Genomic DNA, 25052 nt, shown 5'->3' with positions numbered 1-25052 from the left:
ACAGTTTAAAGTGTCGCACGTTCACTCAGTGCTCGTGAAGAAGCCATTAGGAACAGGGTTGCGCACGAGGGGTTTCTTCTTCTTCTTGAAATCAACTGGGAGCCCAGAATGGCTTTCTCGGTCACCTTTCGATTATTCCTATTAAAAAGAAATACTCTCTGAATTTATCAGCCAACTCTCTCTCTCTCCGCTTATTTATCTATCCCACTGGTTTTTGCTGTTTGAATCTTTCTGTCTGTTTCTTTCCTTATTTATTTTCTTCTGTTTTTCCCCCTTTTGTCTTTGTCTGTCTCTCTCTCGATCCTTTTTTTTTCTTTCTGTTTCTCTCAGTCCATTTCTTTCTATTTCTTTTTCTCTCGATCCCTTTCTTTCTCTCTCGATCCGTTTCTATTTTTCCTTCTTTCTCTCGATCTCTTTCATTCGTTTTGTCTTCCTCCTCTCTCTCTCTCTCTCTATATATCTCATTGGTTTTTGCCATCTGTAACTTTCTGTCTTTTTATCCGACTAGTATTTATCAGCCAACTCTCTCTCTCTCTTTTCGCTTATTTATCTATCCCACTGGTTTTTGCTGTTTGAATCTTTGTCTGTTTCTTTCCTTATTTATTTTCTTCTCTTTTTTCCCCTTTTTGTCTTTGTCTCTCTCTCTCTCTCGATCCTTTTTTTTTCTTTCTCTTTCTCTCGATCCTTTTCTTTCCGTTTTTTTTCTTTCTTTCTCAATCCGTTTCTTTCTATTTTTCTTTCTTCTTTCGACCCCTGTCTTTCTCTTTTTTCTTTCTCTCTATTTTTATTTTTCCTTCTTTCTCTCGATCTCTTTCATTCGTTTTGTCTTCCTTCTCTCTCTCTCTCTATATATATATATATATCTAATTGGTTTTTGCCATCTGTATCTTTCTGTCTTTCTATCCGACTAGTATTTGCTGTTTGAATCTAATCTTTCTCTTTGTTTCTCTTCCATTTGTCTTCCTTCTCTTTCTCTCTCTTTCTGTCTTTGTTTCTCTTTGTTTTACTCTCTTTTTTTCATTTCTTTCCTTGTTCTTTTTTTTTTTTCCTTTCGTTTTTTTTTCTCTGTATCTCTCGTTTTCGCTTCCTCCTCCCCTTTCTCTCTCTCTCATTTCTTTCTTTTATATACAAATCAGGATTATTTTCAAGTATTTATTTCTGTCTCTCTCAATCCCGTTAGTGATCAGTCTTTGTTTCTCACCATCTCTTTCCCTCTTTCTCTCTTTCCTTTGGATGGGTATGAAAGGGGCGAGACCCTCTCCCATTTCATATCCGTGTTTCTCTTTCTCCATTTCTTCTCTCTTTCGATGCAATTCTTTATTTACCTATTTATTACGAAACATTTTTCTTTCTAACTGGGCTCCGTAATCGGCTAACCACACGTTATCGCTCCAGGCATCTCGCCCCCACTTTCTGTCCACCCCTAATTAGATGAACACGTGATGCCTATCAGCAACCGGCACTTAAATCGCTGACAAACATCGTACATATACACGAAGCTCGTGCATTTCCAAACAGAAAGGATTATCTCCTACAAGAAATCGCCTTCGCTCTTATCGATTAAGTATCGCTAAAAGGCTCGATGTAGTTTGCTGCGAACTGCGTCCAACCTTTTAGTGCCCTTAAAGCGAAATGCCCTTTTATAAACTCGCAGTTCTTAATCCACGCGTCTGAAATTAATTGGATGTCACGATTTCGCCGTTCACGTGATCTTTTCCGCATTGATTTCCGCCAAAAATTATCCGCTGATTCTTCGTGCATTTGCGAGTGGTCTCCTACAGCCAATTGGGAAAGAAATTTTTACATAAAAGGAATAGAACAACATTATAAACAAAGATAAAAGAAAAACAGCATTATAACCAATTATACGGCATGATAAAAGCCTGGACCACACGGGTGAAAATGAAATTTCAAAAGAGTGTTATCAATTTGATTCTTCTTCTGATCCATAAACCTTCAGGCTTCACCTGTATTTGACTTGCAAACTGCAATTTTTAACGTTTGCTGGTTCTCACACATCAAGTGACGTTATTTCAAGGAAAGTCCTTTTATAGTGTCTGAGCAGGCGCAGAAAGATTTAAACTACAATGAGAGATCAATGGAAATGATGGACAGGTGCTCGGGAACAGGTTCTAATGTCCTGTGACGTGGTCCTGAGAAGGACTGGAATCCTCCATCCGCAGTTAGCGCAGAAATCTGGTTCATAATGCCAATCATCATTTTGACAGCAAAGAGGAGTCTTCTCTCGTGAATGATGGCAGGAAGACGTCTGAGTTTGAGAGCTACCACCATCTGGGTGGTCCTTGGTGCAGGGAGAAGCCGAAATTTCCATATGGCCCACTTCAATAGCCAGAATTCCCTCACGAAAATCCGTCCAAGATGCGTCGTAGTAATTGAAGTCCAGACATCGGAGCCATAGAGTATGACGGGATACTCGCGTGTCTTTATGTATCTGCACCCTACAGCTTGGTCATGGACGTGCATAAGTTGTTGTTTAATCATCCACCGGAGTTGACAGAACTTTCTTTGCAGGTGGTCTATGTGAGGAACACAGGATTTTCTGGTCAAAAATAACCCCCAGATCGGTATGCTGTTGGACAGCAGAAATCGTAGATCCTCTTAAAATGGGTTGCACCATTATTGGGTTCCGTTTGAGCGAGAAAATGAACTGTTTAGATTTCTCAGGATTGATGTGAAGACCGAAACGGGAGAGGAAGGCCTTGGTGTTCTGGATTTTCTGAAGGGTTAAAGAATTGATGTAGTCAGCAGTGTCTCCAGGGTTGATAGGAGTGAACGGTTTTATGCCTTCGGCAAAGGTAATAATATCAGCTCGTACAGTCACGAACGGCACGAGAACAAGATTCCAGACCGGACTCCGCCTTGTGGGACTCCAACTGTAACAGTCCTCGTGTAGCGCAGATTGCCATCACGAACAATAATAGTTCTATTCTCAATATTAGCTTAGCCAACGCGTGAAAGGAAATTTGGCATATGTTAAATTTGGAAACAAACTTCTCAAGTATGCAAATCCATCATCTTCTTTATGTAGTCCCTTCACAAATTTTCATCAATCTAAGTTGATCTGCAGGGGTGGAAGAAGACCTTGTTTGATTGTACTAAAGGAATATATTTAACATCACGTTGTCCTGGTATGAACTCGTCCCAATGTTGCACAACATAATGTTCTTCTGTCGCACGGTTGTCCCACAAACACAAAAAACAACCATATTTTGTGAACCACCCCCTGCAAACCAAACCACCATGGTGATTTTCGAAATCTACGCATAAAAATTGGTTAAAAACAGCATTTAAGTTCTTGGAGGTAAAAATCGTCTTGGCTTGTGATTTATTATTAATAATTTCCAATTAATAAATCCCTAATATTTTACATAATGTGTAATAAACTTTATAATTTAATTATCTAAGTCCAGCTAGGCTTATCTGGTTGTTTTCCAGGTAAACGGGGTTATATCAAACACAGGACATGGGGTTGTTTTCCGTGTTGATACTCGCCACCAGGCGGCAGTAGTGAACATCAGTGGTGGTCCTTTATCGTACAGTTACAGGCTTCACGAGATTCATCTTCACTTTGGACGCACGGACAGTCATGGCTCCGAACATAAAGTAGCTTCCCACACGTTTCCAGCAGAGGTAAGTATCCCTTAATATGCAAATAATAAATATTATTTTATTTTTTTGCAAAAGAATGCGAGTTAAGATTATTATGCAAATGAGGTTTTAATATTCCGGGTTCATTAAGAAGTGTCAACAATGTTTTGAAACTGTTTTTCGCTTCTATTTTCGACACTCATTTCTCCGCCTTCCTCCCCTCACCCCCACCCCCCAACTTAAAAGCTGAATACATCGCTTGCAAATACAACCCACCTCCTTTCATTTGCATGCCTTTCCTTTAAGAATTCTTAAGAATTCTCTGGTAAAAAAAGAAAGTGATTTAGAAAGTGAAAACAAGTCATAAGCAGGTTTGTTTGTGTAGTGACTTCGGTTTCTAGGGTAACAGCATTAATGCAGTTTCTCGTGGAAGAACTTTGGTGATCTCTTAATGTAGCTGATGAGAGGTAGGATGGGGGGGGGGGGGGAAGTGAAGAATGCGTCTTAGAAACCGCCAAAACTGTTTCGCTTAGTGAATGAATTTTTTTCCCCTTTTTGTTCGTACTGAGTGGAGAATTTAAGTGTTTCTGCGAAGTGGATGACTGCATATTTCTAAGAATTTGCAGTTACGAAACAATTGCGGAACGTAAATTATCTGGGAACCCGTGTGTGCGCGTGTATGTGTGGTTATGCTAATTTTAACGTTGTGCATAAAGAAAAAAAAATAGATAAAAGGAAGTACTTCACCACTATTCTAAAGTAATAGTTGTACTGTTTACCAACGTTGGGATTTGCCGAGGAAACATGTTGACTCTTCTGTAATAAAAATTGCTAAGCTACAAAATCACAATGTGGACAAACGGATTTACAAAAATAAATCGCAGAACACTGGGAAAATAAATTAATTCTGCAACAGTGCAAATAACAAACAATTCAAAAAAGTGTAAAATATCAAGACAGAACAAATTTACAATCATGAAACGAGTGTAAACCTACAAAAAGTGTAACAATTATTTAACAATGAGATCTCCAAATCGTGTAACAATCATGTAACAATGAATCTGCAAATTGTCTAACAATCATAACAGTGAGATCTACAAATCGTATAACAATGATATTTACAAATCACGTAAAACTCGTGTAACAATGAGATTTACAAATCGTGTAACAATCATATAAATCTACAAATCATGTAACGATCATGTAACAAAAACAATCATAAATATGAGATCTACAAATCGTGTAACAATTGTATAACAATGAGATCTACAACTCGTGTAACACATGGAAGGCCGCCGTAGCCTAGTGGTTAGGCGCGCGGGTGCATAAGTACACGTGCCTTGAGTGACCGGGGTTCAAGCCCGTGACTACTGAATACGGTGCTGTTTCTTGTATTCTGTCTATCTTGTGAACTCCTCTGACCGTTTGGTCGTCCCGGAGTATAAACAGAAAATTTATTTTATTATATAACAATCTCCAAATCATGTAACAAAAACAATCATATAACAATAAGATCATAATGATTTGTAGATTCATTATGAGATTTACAAATCATGTAAAACTCATGTAACAATGAGATCTCCAAATCGTGTAATTTTTTTTTTTTTTTGATTTGGTAGTTGTTGGCGTATCGGCTTCTGTGGCCATATTGCACCTCCCAAGGTTTTTTTTTTTGCAGTACTTTGATCCAAGCCAGAGGCGGGAATCAAGCCCGCGACCTTTGGGTTGCCGGGCAGGTACTTTACCCACTCGGCTAAATCGTGTAACAATCATGTAAAAATGAATCTACAAATCATGTAACGGTCATGTAGCAAAAACAATCGTATAACAATGAGATCTACACATCGGGTAAAATTCTAACAATGAGATATACAAATAGTGAAAAATTCTAACAATAAGATCTCCAAATCGTGTAACACATGTAACAATCTCCAAATCGTGTAACGATCATGTAACAAAAACAATCATATAACAATGATATCTACAAATCGTATAACAAGAGATCTACAAATCGATCATATAGCAATGATATCTACAAATCGTATAGCAAGAGATCTACAAATCGATCATATAGCAATGAATCTACAATTCATAGATTTGTAGATTTCACAATTCATAGATTTGTAGATTCATTATGAGATCTACATATCGTGTAACAATCATGTAACAACAAGATCTACAAATCGTGTAACACTCATGTAACAATAAGATTTACAAATCGCATAACAATCATGTAACAATAAGATCTGCAAAACGTGTAATAATCATAACAATGAAGTCTGCAAAAAAGTGTAACAATTATGTAACAATAATCTTCAAATCGTGTAACAGATATCTGCAAGTCGTTTAACACTCGTGGGACAGTGAATTCTACAAATCATAAAAATATAACGAAAAATTTAAATTTGCAAATCGTGTAACAATAATTTAACAATGGAAGAAAACAACGTAAACAGAACGATATCACAATTATGGTCGAGCCTGAAGCCACAGAGGAACCGAAGCGGAAAAGATTTCATTTTGTTTTTAAAGCCTTTTTTTTCTGAATGTTTTTTTTTTTTTTTTTTTTTATCTAGGTAATCTTGGGATTTTTTTTTTTTTTTTATCTAGGGATCGAAACTTTGTTTAATCTAGAAATTAATTTGTCAGCACTGATAATCGTGACTTCAAAATTAATTAGGATGGTTAATTACTAGAAAATTAGTCATCCAAATACAGGGTGTGGCAGGGAAATTGGCGATTTTAAAAACTCAATAATCAAACAAAGAACTTGTATTTGAAAAATTACAAATATGCCATCTTAAATTACATAGCGTGTCGTTTATTTTTTTGAAGTGGGGTGACCGACGTCTCTGTTCAGCTATTCTTCTAATCTTCTACGCATGTGTCCAATGACGCGCAAATCATCTCCAAAGAATTCTGGCAATTTCTTCGCGAATTCTTTCCTTTATTTCTTCAAAATTGCGGTAGAAGGGAGGGTACACTTTGCTTTTTAAGTGCCCATAAAAAACGTCACATGCTAACAGATTTAGTGACCTTGAAGGACAAATCACGAAACATTGAACACCACAGTCTGCAAAAATCAAAACAATAAACAGAGCAAACGAATTCTGAATAAACAAATCACTGGACTACGATTTAAAAACTTGTTGTTGTGTTTGTTTTCTTTTGAGAAAATTCGTCCAGAAAGTAAATCTGTGTACAACTTTGCTCATCTCGCTGTGAATAAACAGAGCTTATAGGAACATGCACAGAAACCAGACAAATAGAAAAATGTGGGGGGAATTTACTGATATCAATCTTAATCCTATTGGCACACTGCAGTATTTGTTGAAAGTCTCAAGCTGGAAGTTTGTTTTCCAGTCGAATAAATAACCTTAAATAAACGCATAAATCTTGAGAACAAATAGGAAAATTTGTTTGATTTTTTTCGAAACAAGAAGGTTGAAACTATTGCAGATTGTCTCGACTTTAGACCCGTGATGTATAACGCAAAACGTGCAACAATCATGTAACAATTTAATCTGCAAACGTGCAACAATCATGTAACAATTTAATCTGCAAACGTGTAACAATTTAATCTGAAAAGCGTGTAACAATCATGTAGTAATGTAACACGAATCACAAAGTTACCATACCTCATTACTTGCGCAGTAGGGTAATGATGTGGTGTTTGATCTCTTACATTTTAAGGGTCATAAGAATCCTACGAAGGTAACCGAGCGTTCAAAAGGGTCATCGAAAACCCAACTGAGGTGACATTAAGCATCAATATAAGAAAAAAAAACGTTTTATACTTAACTTTAACGTGGGTACTTAAGCGCCAGAAATTTTAACTGACGTCGAATAATTAAGAATGTACAGTGTGTGAAAATAAATTGAGACAGAGGTGTTAACGCTTCGCGAATACTTTGTTGGTGCAGGTTTTGTTTTTCTTTGATAAAAACAGCGACTTATAGAGGTCAAAAACAGCAGGTCTGCCGTAAAATCAATGGATTTCGCTACCTTGACAGAATAGTTCCTTCGTGTTGATTAAACCATGAACGGCCCTGTAGAGTTTGTATGGAAGACAAACTATTAATCATGTGACTTGGTCGCTGGCTTATTGTTGTCCAATAGACATTAGCTGTATACGAGCCTTTAGACAAATAGCTTCCTTCCTCTAAGGCAACTTGCAAGATGCTATCAGCGATGGCCTACTTTGTACACAGTCTTTTCTCCGGCCCTCATTCGGGATGAACGCTAGACGTTTTCATCCTCTTTCTTTCGCTCTGCAGTTTCATTCTCTTTATCTCTACCTCTTTCGCTCGCTCTTTGCCACACTATTCTTATGCTCCTGTCTATCGCTGTCTGCTTAAAAGTTTCGCGACTGTTTCTGCACAGGACAATTCATAATTTTTCTAAATACGTTGGTGGGGACATTTCCTGAACTTCAATGATCGGGTTTCTTTTGTTGACTTCATCTTTCTACACTACTATACCAAAATTGAAGACAATTTGCGCGGTTTTTGCGATCAGGGCCCCGCATTACTAAGAGTAGTTGTTCAGTTTTTGTTTCCATATGGACATCAGGAAGCAAAAATTTAACAAATAAACAATTTCGGGACGTCCGAAAGCGAGTTTCTTCCATATACTGACATCCTCATGGCCTTAGTCACTTTGGCACGTATTGTGAATAACTTAACAGCTGCCTGATAACTTACAACTGATCGCAAAGTACTTGATGAAAGCCAAACACCCTTTTAACAATTTAATTACGAACCAATACTGAAATGAAACCGAAATTAAAGATCAAGATCTTCGTATAGGTGCAGTGATTGCATTAATGGAAGCCTAAGAATTTTCCCAATCTCTTTCTCTCTCTCTGGGGAAAACCTGAAAAATCATCAGCCAATGCATGCGGTCTCTGGAATGTGTGCAATCAGAATCAGATGTGGTCCCAGCCAAGTATTAATTTCTTGATAATCGCTGGCTAAATTCGCCAACTACACAAAGCAGGAGAAAATCTGAGGCGTTTGTATCAGCTCTTACGAAGTTGGCGTTGCAAGGGCCTCGGGGGAAATCACATTAAATGGAACGGTGAGCTTTTGCTCCCCGAGTGTTCCAGATTGAAGGCCTTGGAGTTATGGGATTGCGCTATCTGGGAGATATTACATCCCAATATAGCCTGCATGCCAATCCACCTTCGAGACCTCTGGTCGCAGAAAACCATTAAGAGTCCATCTATCAGACAACTTTGCCTTGTTAAGAGCGTAATTAATCTCTTAACTCTGAATACTTCGGCGGACGATCCATCAATGGACAATATGAAGGTCTACGAACACACCCGTTAAGTATCTCCACGTATAACTCTCCTATGGTCTGGTCCTTCCAATTTGGAAAACTGTAGCTTCCTTACATTAACAGAAAAACAGAGCCACCGATATTGAAAATAAGAATCATGCAATACGCAATCTACCTCTACAAAGGTAGTATGCTTATCACGGGAACTTTACATCCGGGAAAAAGTTACACCACTTAATAGAGTTGTAATATTTTTTATTATAAAAGTGTATATTCATAATTTCTTTCCTTTGTGGTGGCTGTGTGGCTACGCCGCTCTCTGAGAGCTAGAAATTTCCGTCCGACTTCCGTTGTAGAACCGAATAATATTTGGTTATTTCTGTGTGAAAAATTGTCTTAGGAACACCCTACACACCATATGATACGTTGATATTTTGTTAGTGTGTTGTACCGAAAGACCTAAATCTCGTCACTAGTTTCAAACTCTAGGGCTAAGACTGATTACTATCGCTGTCCTTTCCACACTGCGAAAAAGGGAAGCCTGAGTTTAAATTTCCCTGGACTGGGGAATTACGGACTTTCACACCGTAACTGAGTTAGTCTGTCTTGAGCGAGGTTACTTGGTGTTTTCTCCAGTAAACCTAGATTTTTTATCCCGGAAAAGTTTCGAGATGACCGGAACTTTGATCATCTTTAACGTCTTCCCTTCCTTCCTTCTTGAAATCCTTTAAATTCTAGCAAAAACCTATGCTCTGCACATAACTCCATCTGCATAAATTCCTTATAGCATTTTGTAAACGTTTGCGGCATTTTTCTTCCGGTTTTACTAAAAATTGAATGCGAACAAACAATTTAAATAGGGGAAAATGAGGTTTATTATGGTAAATCGCAAATTACATATTAAATATGCAGATCGCATATTTTTATGATTTTGTATGACGCTATATGACACCTCTGTGGTCGCCATTTTTACAGAGACGCTTCCTTTTTCGTAATTTTGAACACATCAATTTTATAAACGTTACTTTTCGAGCTACTTTAATTCAGAATCGACGAACGAAAGCCAGAGAAATTTCTAATTATCTTCCAAGTGCTGGGAGCAATATTTAATCATCCTGTCAGTGCCTCAGAGAGTCTCAAAGGGACAATTAGATACAAGTTAATGTTCTCCGTGATCTGTGATTCTTTATTTTGTGCAAATATATAACTCTCATAGAAAGTGGTGGTGAACAGATTTGTCGATCTCCAGTCTAACGAAACCATCTCATCATTCACAGTTGCGATAAATCTTTTTCGTTTTGTTTATTTGACTGATGTGTTTCTGCAGGCTTTCTGAAAGTGGACGTAACTGGGGCAACTGAAATTATTAATAACCCTTTTATATCGCTAGGGGAAAATAAAATATACTTAGAACACACACAGGTTAAATCACTGCCTACCTAAAGTTCATTGGGTGAAAGGGTCATGATTCATGATGTGTGTCAGTACCGGTGATGGAAAGAGAAGCGAACTTGACATCCTGCCTAGAAATATGTTAAACAAATTTAAAAAAATAATTAATAAACCCGGCAAATATGACACCTTTGGGATATTTAGAAACAGGAAAATTGCTAAGCCTAATTGCTAACTGCCAACTGCTGGCAGTTAATATATGAGACGAATAAGCAATGTTAGTTTCATCATAGCTCGCAGCGCCACCTGCCAGAATTTTAGCTTTCCACGCGCCACAAAAATGATATTTATGTGAAATTAACCAAACATGAGATAAACAATTTTATCATAATCGCAGCGCCACCTGCCAGAATTTAACTTTCCACGCGCTACAAAAATTACAAAATTCATATGTGAAATTAACCAAATATGAGATAAGAAATGTTAGTTTCATCGTAGCTCGCAGCGCCACCTGCCGGTATTTTATCTTTCCACGAGCTATAAAAATTACATAAATTGATATTTATATGATATTAAGAAAATATCCTTATTAAAGCGTGCACTGCCTTATCAAAATATTAGATAATGCCGCGAATAGCGTTGTTTTATTATATTGAATAATTGTACGTTATTTAATATGATACATAAGCGTTGAAAATTAACAATTAGATAAGTAATTAAAAATAATGAGTGGAAAAAATCTTTCGAAAGAAAGTTTTGGCATCGAGCATCCATCTGAAGAAGTTTCGTACCCAGCTGAAAATAAAAAAATAAATAAAAAAACAGGGCTTAGAGCATTAAAAATTTTAATGCGTCTATTCAAACGGAAGCAACAAAGGCGAGAGCTGGAAACCTGTAGTAAGATTCATATTTTTTTCAAATATTTCATTTTCTTTAGAAACTGCTTCTACTTTCTTCTTTTCTAGCCCAAATGACACAAACTTTTGGTAAAATGCATTAAAATTCAACATTCAGCAATAGTGTTGCTCCTTTTGTCGCAACAAATAGTTCTTTCAAATGGTCGTAGCTTTCTCCCGGAAAGAAAAAAAATAGTCCTTATTTTCTGCCTTCATCTGTTTCTTAAATAATGCGCAGGTTTTGTATTCTTCCTACTTTTTTTTTTTTTTTTTTTACCTCAGTCGTAGTTACATGTCGTTTGCTTCAAAGGAAAAATTAAGTTAGAGAAGTTTTTTTTCACTCGAAGTTCAACTATACTTTGTTCTTGAAATCTCCTCAGAAACTACGAATATCTTTATATGTCTGTGCTCTGTATTGCCATCTTGGTTTTTCTGTTACGTAAGGTATTCACAGGAACCGAATTTATACCACACAATAACGTTCACTTGGAATGCACAACAGAAAGAATGGAGCGCTGTTACATGTACGGATATCATCCCCCTCTCTTCCCTTCCCAACAAAAATAAAATTACAAATTTAAATTGAAACCTATATTTTTAATTTTTGGATATTCCATTTGATGTTGCTAACCCCTGATAAAAGTATCCCCACAATAAGGAATTTTATGGAATATATTCTTTCTTTAGAATTGGAAAAATCGTTTATTTTTAAATAATTTATTCAGTCGAAGGGTCTTAGGAATTAGGGTATTAAGAATTAGGCTGTTCCTTTTTAATTTTAAGAATAATAGGATTTATTGCGCACTGGTTTCTTGTGAAAAAAATGAAAAGAAATAGATTATCACTTTTTTAATATTTGTACTGTTATTAACTGTGTTGTAAGAGTTCATTTAGAAAGATAAAAGTAATACTGAGAAAATTTATGGAAACAATGTGAATAATTTTAAATTTTAGGTCCAAATCTATGGGTATAATTCAGATTTGTACAGCAACATGACACAAGCATCCCTAATGTCTCAGGGACTAGTTGGAATAGCGCTCATGATTCAGGTAGAATAATTTCTTTCTCTCTCTCTCTCTCTCTCTGATTCCTGTGCATAGCATTTTTTTACTAGCCTGAAGCGGATTAAGCATCCCTTCACACTTATTATGTTAATGAACTGATAGACACTACACTATTATATCACGTGGTACATTAAATAATTTATTATCCAAATGATACAATTTTAAAGGAATAAAAATCACCTCAATGTCAAACACTTCAATTATTTATGGCTACGTTTCGGGAACTCATCGTTTCCCGTCTTCAGGCCTACGGAGATAGACCATTGTTGTAAACCCCGTAGGTCTGAAGATGGAAAACAGCGTGTTCCCGAAACGTAGCCATAAATACTTTGTATTTGGCGTTTAGATGGATAAATTTTTGGTTTATTATATTATTTTATTTTTTAAAATAATATTGCTATTTGATACTATTTTTATTTTATTATTTCTATTACACTTTTATTATAGTTATAATTTTGGTTTTTCTCCTATCCATTATTCCATTTTTTTTTTAATAATCGCTTTCATTCTTATACTGTTAAAAACAAAGGATGCAAATAAGATAATCATCACACCATTGTCCCCCCTTTCAGATTGGAGAGACATCAAATATGGAGCTGAGGCTACTGACAAGTCAGCTACATCAAATTTTATACAAAGGTGAGTATTAAAAAAAAGTGGAAACTCATACCACTCACTATCACTTACTTCAATATTAATTCCTTTTTTTATATATATATATTTCTAAAATGGCTTCATAGATAAATAACTATGCTTATAAAATGTCTTCACAAATAAATTCTAACCTGCCGAAATTGTTATTTATGTCTTTAAAATTAGAAAATAGCTAATATCAATGCCACAGTTTTATAAAATAAAATAAATTTCCTTTACAACAAGTCGCCTTGGTATTGCAGTACTTTTCAACAAATGGCATTTCAAAAAGGTTATCTGTCATTTATTTAACAGAGACTACCTGCTTTAAGAATAGGGACTAGTGAGTCTTGCTAGAAGATATTATAACAGTATCTAATCTTTTAATTAAATGGCAAATTAATCTTTTAGCGATAATATTCGTTTAAAAGTAGTGCAAGACCATGGCAACTCGTTGTGAACGCAACGTTTGTTCTACTGTGAACTATTGCAAATCCTGCCGGCCGAAATAAAAATACACGAGAGGACAAAAAAAAATATTCCCAATTTTATCGAGAATAATTAAATTGAAATATAGAAACATTTGGCAGCATATTTTCTTCTATATAAGAAAATGACGTATCAGAACTCGGCCAAATATTGCGATAAAAGTTCTTTTGGACGCTGTCGAAAGCTGCACAAGATCTGTTTTCTCCTACTGTATTTCATATCTCTAAAACTATTTTTTTTTTCTCTCCTTCGAAACTTTTAAAGAAACTGTTCCAAAGAGATAGCGAAACGATGGATTACATTAGTTTAATATTTTCTTCGTGCACCAACTGAAATCGCTTTTTTTTTTCTTCTTCTTCTTCTTCTCCGTGACCATCGTACGGATTGGCAGATCAAACATTCCTGAACATCACGGCCCTTACATCCTCTCACGTCAGCACACCTTGTCATCTCCTACCCAAAAAAGCCTATCCGTTGCATCCCAATCATCGAAGCCCCCCAAGACACGCTACACACACCGGCAAATGCTGACTGTGAATAATAAAAGGAAATCCGGAAGAGGCCCAGTGTAAATCGGAGCAGTTTTCACATGCACTCCCCATCAATCATAAAGAACCTTTGAGTAGATGCAGCCTCCTACCTCCTTCTTCCCAATACAAGCACGCTCTTCAAATTCTAAGGTAAACGGTCAACGCGATGCAATGAATCGCTCGTAACCAAAGGAAGAAGGTTGAGGAAATTTTGCTTTGTAATAAATATATTTTTCTCTCTTTATTCTTTTCTTTATCGACTGGAAAGAAATATTTGCAGAACTCTACTGGAATAAAAATCTAAAATCATATACAGAGATCGGATAGAAAGAAGAGAGGATAAGAGTATATTCCTGATACTTTAATTTAAAATATATCACAAATGAAGTGTGTTTTGGAATAATTAAAACCGCTTATAGGCGTGTATTTGCTCTTTATGCACTACCTTACCAAAATATTAGAGTAGTAAGCTGTTCTTTAATAAATAACTTTGAATGGCTTAATATAATTAATATATGATCTAAATTATTCAGTTATTTATAAAATTTAGTGTGTTAAGGTTAATGAGCAAACTGGATTTGTTACTTAGTACATCGATCTCATAATGTGGAGGAACTTCACCACGAGTTGCCTTAGTATTGTATTATTCTAAATTAAAAGGCACCGCTCCAATGGAGAAGTATATTGCTTTTGATTTAAAGCATGTCGCTAATCGATATAAATTGTACCATCTAAATCATATACCATCATGTCGCAACAGAGGAGAGGTAGGAAGAACAGATCCTCGAACCCTATGAGCGACTTTTTAGGGGTGTGGTTGGCCCAGATTTTCTTTCCATGCACGACAACGCCACTGCACACAGAGCTGAAGTGGTGGAGGAATTATCTTGAAACTGAAGATATCCAAAAATGTCGTGGCCAGCATGATCAGCAGACTTAAACCCTTGGGCGTCGCTTTGCACACCAACAGCCAACTTCTTGGTCACTTAGTGAGCTAAGGTCTGCGCTGGTGGAAGAATGGGATTTGTTGCCACGGAATTTAATAGACACCCTTATATTGAGAATGGGTCACCGCTGTCAGACTTTTTTAAGCAGTTGGAGGGGGTCATGAGCCTTACTGATATTATGTGACCATCTTGTATCGACTTCTGTAATGTGACCTTTTGGGTAATTCTTATACAACCCCTATAAAAGTCCCTTATACCTGCCCGAAGCTTCTCGCTCTCCCCCAATTTCATCGTTATTCTATGGTACACCAACATACTAAATTCTGTCCAGCTCCATCGCAAGCTGCGCTAAATGTCAGTTGGCATTTACCTAATTAAAGGTCATTATTTGTGGTTTAAACACTGCCCTACCAAAATATTAGAGTAACCAGTTGTTTTTCGTCTGCTTAGTAAAATAACTTTGAATTATATTAACTCATTTAAAAAATTCTTAAATTCGTTATTCCAAAGTTTGAGAATGAAAGAAAGTGGAGGTAGTCATGTGGTCAGAGGACAATGGAATACAACCGAAATTTATGTGATTAGTCCAAACAACCCACAGCATACAATGCGTAGTACTAGGTTCTGTTTATAGCTACTGTACTATCGCACGCAGAGGTCTTCGTGACTGAGGTGATCACCCTTACGGGAAAGTCCCTTGATAAACACGAGTTTGTCTACAACTGGATTTAAGTGGCATTTACTCTTCGTGAATAGAGGGACTCAACCAGACTGCATTGTAATAAATGTTCTCACATAAATTTCTAAGTATTTACAGTCTCGTGTGATGTTTAATTTCATTCTGCGCAAGCTCCTTTTCTTAAGCTTCGTGTTAGTGGGGCATCTGTTTTTTTAGATATTTAAATCTCAGAAAAGATAGAAGTTTTTATAACGTTAAGCTATAAGAACGAAAGGAGATACTTCGAATACATTAACTTCATCAATATGTCAAAAGAATTACTTTTTTTTTTGTTTGTTTGTTTGATTTGATGATGATGATCTTCAACGCATCGATCGATATGCGAAAAGTGGACAATTATTTCACATTTTTGACACCAGATGTCGCTGTTTGGATTTTAATTTAATGGTGGTTATCAATATATTGATCAAAACGTTTGTGAATAAAAGTGTGTCTTAGATTTCTAACGCCAGATGTCACTGTTCTGTAATTATCGTACACAAAGATTTTAATCTAATAATAGTCACCAATATTGATTTCAACGTTTGCAGAAAGTGTTTCAGGTTTCTAACACCAGATGTCGCTGTGTCGTGAGATTTTAGCTAATGTGTAGATCAAACCGTTTGTGGAAGGAGACTTAGATTTTTAACACCAGGTGTCACTGTTCTGTAATTATCGTACACATAGATTTGAATCTAATAAAGGTTACCAATATTGATTGACAAAGAGTTTGTACAAAGTTTCAGATTTCTAACACCAGATGTCACTGTTCTGGAATATTGTACAGAAATTTTTAACCTGATGATTGGTCGACAACAAATGGTTGACACCAGATGTCCTTGTGAAAAGAAGTGTTTCGGTATTCTAACACCAGATGTCCCTGTGTTAAAGTGTTTCAGTTTTCTAACACCAGATGTCACTGGTGTTAAAAAGTGTTTCAGTTTTCTAACACCAGATGCCACTCTGTTGTAAGATCGTAAATATTTTAACCTGATGTGCTCATTAATGTATGAATCAAATCACTTGTGGAAGGACTCGGATTTTTCACGCCAGATGTCACTGGTTTGGAATATTGTATAGTTAAACTTTTAAACTGATGATGGTCATCAACAAATAGGGCAAAACGTTGTAGAATCTGCTTTCTAAGATTTTAACACCAGACTTCACTGATGTTAAAATCTTAGATGCCACTAATCAAGCTGTAGTGGAAAAAATGTCTCAGATATTATTATTATATATAACCGGAGACATTTATGAAAAGAACATATTTCAGATTTTTGACACCAGATGTCGTTACGTTGTAATATCCTACAAATTTTAATATAATGTGGCCATTAACATACACAATGAAGCACTTCTAGAAAGTTACTTATCTCAAATTTCTAACAGCAGTTGTCATACATTATCGATAAAATTTTGATCTGATGATGCCCTTCTATCTAATATATCGAAACGTTTATGGAAAGAGACCGTTCTCGGATCTCTTTTTCGAAATATTTAAACGTATAAATATTTTATTCTGATAATGAAAATAAATACATTGATTGAAACGTCTGAGCAAGCAGATTGTCTCAGATTTCTGACACCAAGAGCCACTATTTTGAAATACGGTACGCATAAAGATTTTAATCTGATAATAAGTACCATTATATTGATCGAAACGTTTGTGAAAAGCGACTATCAGATTTGTAACACCAGATGTCACTATTTTTAATAACCTACAAGATAAAGATTTTACTCTGATGATAACATCACTGTATTGTTCGAAACGTTTACCAAAAGAAGTACGAGTATTACAACTACTAAGCGTTATAAATTTTACTTTAGGACTTGGGAAGCTCAGACTCCAGAAATATTTCGTTTTCTCTGCGCTATCAATCATGTAAAACACTCCTGAAGGAGACATACCTTCGTATTACCAGAAAATACAAGCTGATACATAAAGACTTGCCCTAGTTTTCTGCTCACACACATATACAGAAACAAGTCGGAGCGTTCATATCTTTGTCGTCCCCATGGTTACAGTAATGTTTCCCAACAGGTGAATTGTTATGACCCTTTTGTTATGGCAAATGAGCTGCCTTAGGCGTCCTATAAGGGAGATTCATCGCCTACAAAATGGGAGAGAGTGTACCGTGAATGCGCACAGTGGTAGGGATGTGCCGCTGGTAAAAGCGTTAACGATAGTTTGGAAATGGCCATTCGAGCGAAGGTTCGCAGATGGGATTTTCTGGAATGAAGGTTTCGCCACCGGAAAGGTGATAGAGTGGGGTCTCTGCAGTTTACAGCTACGAAGGGAAATGAAGTGCCAATAACGCTGGCAAAACATGTCTCAGTTTCCTTGGGGTGCAGCCAGTAAATAAACCTAGAGGATGGCATCATGGTTGGCAGATGCCATCCTCTGGGTTTAACTCAACTACTAGAAATGTTTACTCTAATTGGAGACTTCTTGAATGTATACGAAAGGGGACTTAACGAAATTAAGTTAAATAATACTTAATCGATATTACAAACAGTGACATCTGGTGTTAGAAATATGAGACATTCTATCTACAGATCAGTGGAGATTATGTAGAATTCACAGCGATGTAATTAAGGCCATGAGGCTTCAGCGTGTAGTGTCTGTGAACTGCCTTATTGTGTGGTCCGGTTGCCTATTTATTGGGTTGAAATATCCGTAGGGATATACGCACCACAGATCTCCATTATTTTATTGGAGTTTGTTACTGTGATACTGCTAAATGGAACTGCGATCTTTCTAGATGGAAGCCCACGCACTATGACCAAGTTTTCTAACCGGATTTCTGTTATTTCTTCAAGCAGTGGTCATCGGAAGTACACCGAATTGTCCTGGACCTTAGGCTTCCATTGTATTTTCCTGGATCAGCTTCAACAATATCTCTGACGTCATGTTACATTCGACATTAACAGATCAAGGTTAATATGATGTTGATGATGAGTTCCAATCAATGATTTCGAAGACTTTCAAAGCAACTCCAGAGTAAACAGTAACTGCAGTTTATTGATGGTCTAAGATCCTGATCTCGTCTGCGAATGGTTTGGGTTTCTTGAAACTGAATCCACAGCCTGATGATGATATTTTGTGATCCAGAAAGCGACTGTTCTGCCCTCCAGTCTCCTGTTCATTCTTCAATCGGGACTCTGCTAAAATCCATCTAAAGAATCCACCGTGGTATTCCTGGTATCTTATCTTTGATACCCAAATAAACAATATAATCCAGGAGGGGGAAGATTCCCTAATGAAGAACCAAGTGTACGAAAAGAACTACAGTCAGATGAGTAATTGATGACTGGATGAAAGTCCAGTCAATCTTTGATCATGCTTCTACAGCTCTATTCATTGAATTCAACGCTTGGGTCGAGTCCCATCTCGACGAATGAACTTTCATAGTCTTATTTCATCGTGGTGAGTTAATCGGTCTCAGGTGAGGCATGGTTCCCCCTTCTGTGAATTGTACTTCTTCATCCCGCAAAAATAAGTTTCTTTATGTTCCAGAAAAGGGAGACAAACGTGTTTGTTATACCCTGCAATGTTTATAGACTTTCTCAATGATAAACGTAGGCGGCTTTCGAACAGTGCATGTATCTACACAATCCACACAACGGGCCAGTTTTAAACGGAGAAGCTTTTAAGCAGCTAGAGGACCACGAAAGACAAGTACCTAACCTAGAAATAGCGAGATACTGATGCGCTGAAGATTGGTTTCATCCGATTTTTCAACACACTCTTTCCACTTGAAAATTTTCAGCGATCCGTTTGCTCCTTAACAGACTTCCACGTCAATGTGTGCCACTCATCAACGCATAAACACTCGTGGGAAAAAAGTGTCTGTCTGCGATGGCTGATTGGTCACGTGCCTGCACCCGGGGGTTAGATGGCGCACCATTGCGAAGCTAGAGAAAGCGGAGTAAATATCTCGGCTGTCACGAAACGCTACCTTCCAGAAAGTTCCCACTAGACTCACTTCTACAACATTAAGGAAACTCGTGCTTGAGAACAGTGTCTACGCATGCGCTTAAAAAAAAAGCAACAAAAAAAAACACGTTTTAGTGTTAGCTGAAAATGTACATTTTTGACTACGAGCGGCACGTATCGCGTGCCTCGCGCCAAAAGTACCGCACGTAGTACGCCGCTCGTGGCGTAAAGTGAAAAGTACAACACGTAGCGAAAGTCGCGTGCCGAAGAACGCCTTGCAACAATACAAACTCCGAGGCTATTATTACGCAACAAATATTCGATTGCTGCAATAGTACAATACAACGAAGTCAGACGATATAGCGCTCGAGCGAGGCTAAGCGCGTGATGGCATTTCGTGCGACCAAAAGATGAAATGTACAGATGTCTCGCGCGACAGACGAGTTTAAAAATGGAAATGAACATATAAATTCAAAAATATAAAATTTTCACCATATTGTTTAATAATAATAAAAAAAAAACTAAAAATTCAAAAATGAAAGTAAAAAAAAAAAAATCAATTCAAGTAAACTACTGTGCTTAATCCTTTTATAGACTCTATCCATAAATTAGCTTACTTCAACTGACAGGCGATTGTTGAGGAAACTTTGATAGGCTAATAGTTTCGGTCGGTTAAATTATTAACCCTAATTTCGAATCTATAGTTTTACCGTTAAATTAGGGGTTCATATTAGCTCGCATTACGACCCACTTCTCCTCTATTACGACCTTTTTATAGATTAACATGTGAACTCTACCTCCATCAGCATCTTTACCTTTACGATGCCTTCCTTCATAAATTACTGAAGATTTAATGACAGGGCCTACGGGACCAGGGTGGAGTATATTAGCGTGACGTGCGCAGATAAAGAACTCCACGAAAACTTTGCCCAAACTAGCTTCGCTTCGATCTAAGTGGGACCCATCTGACACACACACACACACGCCCGTTGCTGGGGGTTGCAGAGAAGTTAATTTTCAACTCTTATCGTCTTACCGATGGTACACAAAACGCCTAGAGACAACTGGGATTGTTAGGGTATGTTTGCGTGTGTTTTCCAGGCACTTGGCATATACGTGTAATGAAGGGTCGATGGAGAGATACAGTTGGAATAATGATGGCTCTCGAGTATTACGGATTGGGTAAAAATGGGATCCTTTTTCGTGTTTTTAAAAGTCGTAACTGCAGCGAGTTAACTTAACCCACAAGATGACGTTGTAGCTTGTTTATTTAGAAACGTAATTGCTTTATCAGAGGAGTAGTCAGACTTATTATGCTACCAATAAGTCTTATTATCCAAATAATATTTTAAGACTTATAAAAGGAGAATAATTTTTCAATAAATAAAGAAGGTGTCCTATGGTCCGAAAGATACGGTAATTGGCGTGATAAATGTCAAAAGTGTTTTGTACTTTTATATTACCACCTTTATCAAATATTTCTCAAAAAATTCTTTATTTTTAGAATCCTAAAAAAAAGGAGATAAATTCGGTGATAGTTCTTTATAACGACAGCCTATAAGAAGAGTCCGTTATAACGAGTGTTTTTTCTTGGCTCTATTGCATCTTCAAATTATTAGAATTGTGATTTAGTTTATGAAAACGATTTTTTTTAATTTTAAAAATGGAGTTCATGTAAAATGAAAATAATAGGAGAGGCATTGGCCGCTTAGATAATGACAGTTAATTAATTGAAGTTGTTTTAATAGGGTGTTAATTATCTTGCTGAAATTTCATCTCTAAACAGCGCAGATTATAATTCGAGTTCTTCCATATGGAAAGAACAGATGTTTTTAAAGTAATTGTGATATAGAATTAATTATATTGGAATTAAGGAATGGAAAAAAAATCTTACAGTTTCACGAATAATTGGCAAAAGGTTCGGTGTGTGCTCTTCAACTCGATCTGGAATTTTTAATTTATTCTTTGGAGCTGTTTACTACAAGAAATTTAAAGATAATTTTTCAATTACAAGAAAGGCGATAGGAAATACATCCGGTGTCTAAAAATCGCGAGGGGAAAAAGTTAAATGCTAATCTTAACATTTTTAAGGGGCTGCTATCTAATAAACAATTAAAAGTACAAAAGGGGGTGAGAATATTAAACATGAAATTAGGAACGCTACTATTGGAACCAATTAGAGATTTTTGCATATTTATACGCCTTACAATTTATAATTCCAATGCTGTAGTCCAAATAATTAATGAAACTTCCTCCTTATCACCTCCTTATCCCTATCAGCAAACTTCCTGTATATCATTGACAAAATCCCACGAGCTGTCCTGGCAGTCTGTTTGCATTGCTCAGAGAACTTCATATCTGACTGCATTTGTAAATGTTAAATTTCAACTGCCATGTCTCAGTCCATCTGCATAACGTTTTTAGTCCTTGTCGCAGTAGCTTACTTTGTTTACTACTATAATTAACCACCCTGCCATCCTTTCTATCAGCTGCAAACTTGGACATTAAGCCTGATTTATCTTCATCAAAATCAGTAATAAATATAGAAAGCAACAATACGCCCAGAACTGAAACCTGATGGACTCCACTAGTAGCATTAGTCCACGAAGAGCAGTGTCCATTGATTGCCACTCTCTGTTTTCTCCTACTCAAAAACATTCCTTTATCCATAGTAGCAACTTGTCCTTAATGCCCCATTGCGCCAGTTTTTAAACATCCAGAATTGATTTTTGCATCCAGTTCATTTGTTATTGCTTCACAATATCCAATCAGATTGGTCATAGTTCACCCCTTAATATCCATGCTGTGATTGCAGTATAACTGCGTAACCAGTGACTAATGCAGTCACTGGTCTTACAGTTGGATCCCCTTCATCTCAAACAGCGTTTGAAATTCGTGATGACATCAAGATCCATAGCTCTTTCCATATTCGAGGTATAACAAACAGCATACATTTACGATCACCGCCCCGAAAACCTCCCTTCTAATGCTGACCTTCAAATACCACTGTAGAATGAGGTGTCCACTGCTTGTCTTGACCACCCATAGGCACTCGAAAAGAAGCTTCACATACACCAAAACGATTCTATGCCTCTCCTGCTTTGGACCTATATAATATCCACAAACATAGCAGAGCAAGTCTGGGGATAAGTTGTGCCTTCTTCTTGTAGTCTGTAAAAATTATGGTGCGAATACTACAAACAGACGCTTATGCACTGCTGGACAAAATTAACAGAACACGTAGAAAACGTGGTGTAACCCCTGCAGCTTGCGATGAAACGGGACAAAATTTGGTATGGTGGTGTGCCACAGAATAAAGATGAAATGAGAAGATAGCAAGAAACCTCGGACAGGTATAAGGGACATTTATAAGGGTTGTACAAGAATTACGAAGAAGGTCACATTACAGAATTCGGTGCTTTAAATATGGTCGCATGATATTAGTACAGCATATGATCCCCATCCAACGGCTAAACAGGCCTGAGGGCGGTGAACCATGCTCGATAGAAGATTCTGGGGCAACATCTTTGATCTGATTTAAGTCTGATGATCGTGCTGGCCACGGCAGTCGTTGGATATCATCGGTTTCGAGATTCCTCCACTTGAGCTCGATATGCAGTGGCGTTGTCTTGCATGAAAAGGTAACGTACCTCTAAAAAGTCGCACAAAGGGTTCAAAGTTCTTTTCTCGGTACTTTTGAGCAGTTCTGGTATCCCTTTCAAAAACATGAAGAGGGGCGTGACCATTCATCATTATTCCGCCCCACAAGGACACCGTCTCCACCGTAAGTGACCTTTTTTCTGATTTTGGGGGAATGGTACCGCATTCCTCATTGTCTCCAGAGAAAATAACGTCTAGAATCTGTTTGTAGGCTAAAATGGGACTCAAGAACAGTGGCCCGCATTTGTTAGCGCCCTAAGCCACATATTCATTGCACCAGTTTCGACGAGCACTGCGGTGGTTTGTCGTTAATGGGATACAAACCACTGGCTTCCTTGCGTTGAGTCCACTTGAATTGGGAGAGGACATCGTAGGGTTCCCTCTTACTGTTAGAGCCAGATAGCAGCCTGTTCTGGTAGCTCTTTAGCCAGTTCTTTTTGTCTCCTGAAACGGCTTCCACAGTGCCGAGACAACACTGTATGACACATTAAGCCAACGTGCCACCTCCTTTTGAGACTGGTCGACTTCAAGTCGTCCAAAAGCCTGCCATCTCAAAGGATCATCTAAACTGCAATCACTTGTCATTCTAAGTACTGGAGATGTGGTTCTCCCACTGAGTAAGCCAAAGAACGAGAATTATGTGATTTGATGGCAATCCCCGTTTTTATAGGCACGAGTAATTTGCATAATGTACGACTCTGTAAGGTCGGAATTTGCATGTAAGGATGTCTATTATATGAAATATTCGCCTTTGGTGACACTGTTCACGATAAAATATTCAAGAAAAACATTTTGTTCTGTTCATTTTATTGAGTAGAAATTATCAAAGTATTAGTGTGTACTTGGGTAACACTTATAAATGTCACTAAAATACAGAAAAAAATTAAAAGCCGTTGGATTCTGCACACAAAATACACGTAAAGAAACAGTAAAATCAATTTACTAAGAATTTTTTTTTTTCTAAAATGAATAATTTCCTCAGCAAAAATTTCATGAAAAAATAATTGCATAAATCTAATAAATAAGACTAAATATTATGAAGTGAAATAGTTAGAAAATTACTATACTCTTAAAAGAGGTGTTTCAATAAATTTGTGATTAATAGTTTGAAAAATGAAGGTAATATTTATATTTTAATAATTCACAATTAACATAAAGGACTAAATGTTCTTATATAGAATTCATTATAAATAAATTTAAACACTAATTTTTTTTGACCTGTGACAATATGGTTTTTATAATTCAGCAAACGTCATGCTTTTGTAGCACTAAAGCATGATGTTTGCTGAATTTCGTAGCACTTTTGTGCGACAAAAGCATGACAATTTTCGCAGCAGTTTTGAAAAGCATGACTTTAAGAAAGTGCTAAAGAAATTTTTAAGGAGAGTATGACGTTTTTCGTAGCAGTTTGGTGTATACAAACGTGTACACAGTAAACAATTTAGTGTATACAAACGTATTTACTAAAGTGTATACACTTTAGGGCATACAAACTTTAGCGCTACGAAAGTAGCACTTTTTTCGTACAAGTGCATGACGTTTTCTCAATATTGAAAACTCATGATGTTGATCGTAGCAATTTTAAAAGGCTTGACTTTTTTAAAGAAATTATGACGTCACACTTTCTTTAAAAGTGGTACGAAACGTCATGCTAAAGAGAAACGTCATATAGTTTCATAGCACCACGTCATTCACCTTCGTAGCACTTTAATGCTACGTCATGTTTTCTTAGCACTAAAGCATGATATTTCCTAAAAGTTGAAAATGCACGACGTGTTTCATAGCAGTTTTGAAATATGTTTTTTAAAGAAAGTATACGTTATACTTTCTTTAAAAGCTGTACGAAACGTCATGCTAAAGTGCATTTTAGTGTAACGTCATTAAAAATAATTG

The 25052-nt window shown here is 36.8% G+C and overlaps 1 protein-coding gene across 2 annotated transcripts in view; it reads left to right on the top strand.

The window, feature by feature from the left end:
- LOC150082120 (carbonic anhydrase-related protein 10-like) overlaps nucleotides 1–25052 on the top strand; it is a 144002-nt gene that overhangs the window by 105003 nt on the left and 13947 nt on the right. For both annotated transcript variants that reach the window (XM_090379990.1, XM_090379989.1), the window contains exons 4-6: nucleotides 3457–3651; nucleotides 12135–12230; nucleotides 12818–12884. In XM_090379990.1, the coding sequence (XP_090236116.1) occupies nucleotides 3457–3651; nucleotides 12135–12230; nucleotides 12818–12884 (358 nt within the window). The remainder of the gene's footprint in view (nucleotides 1–3456; nucleotides 3652–12134; nucleotides 12231–12817; nucleotides 12885–25052) is intronic.

This window comes from Mastigoproctus giganteus, chromosome 8 (genome assembly GCF_048544385.1).
Source record: "Mastigoproctus giganteus isolate SK-2022 chromosome 8, ASM4854438v1, whole genome shotgun sequence".
In the NCBI taxonomy this organism is placed as follows: domain Eukaryota; kingdom Metazoa; phylum Arthropoda; class Arachnida; order Uropygi; family Thelyphonidae; genus Mastigoproctus; species Mastigoproctus giganteus.
The sequence above is the reverse complement of the archived record's forward strand: the minus strand, read 5'-3'. Positions and strand labels throughout refer to the sequence as shown.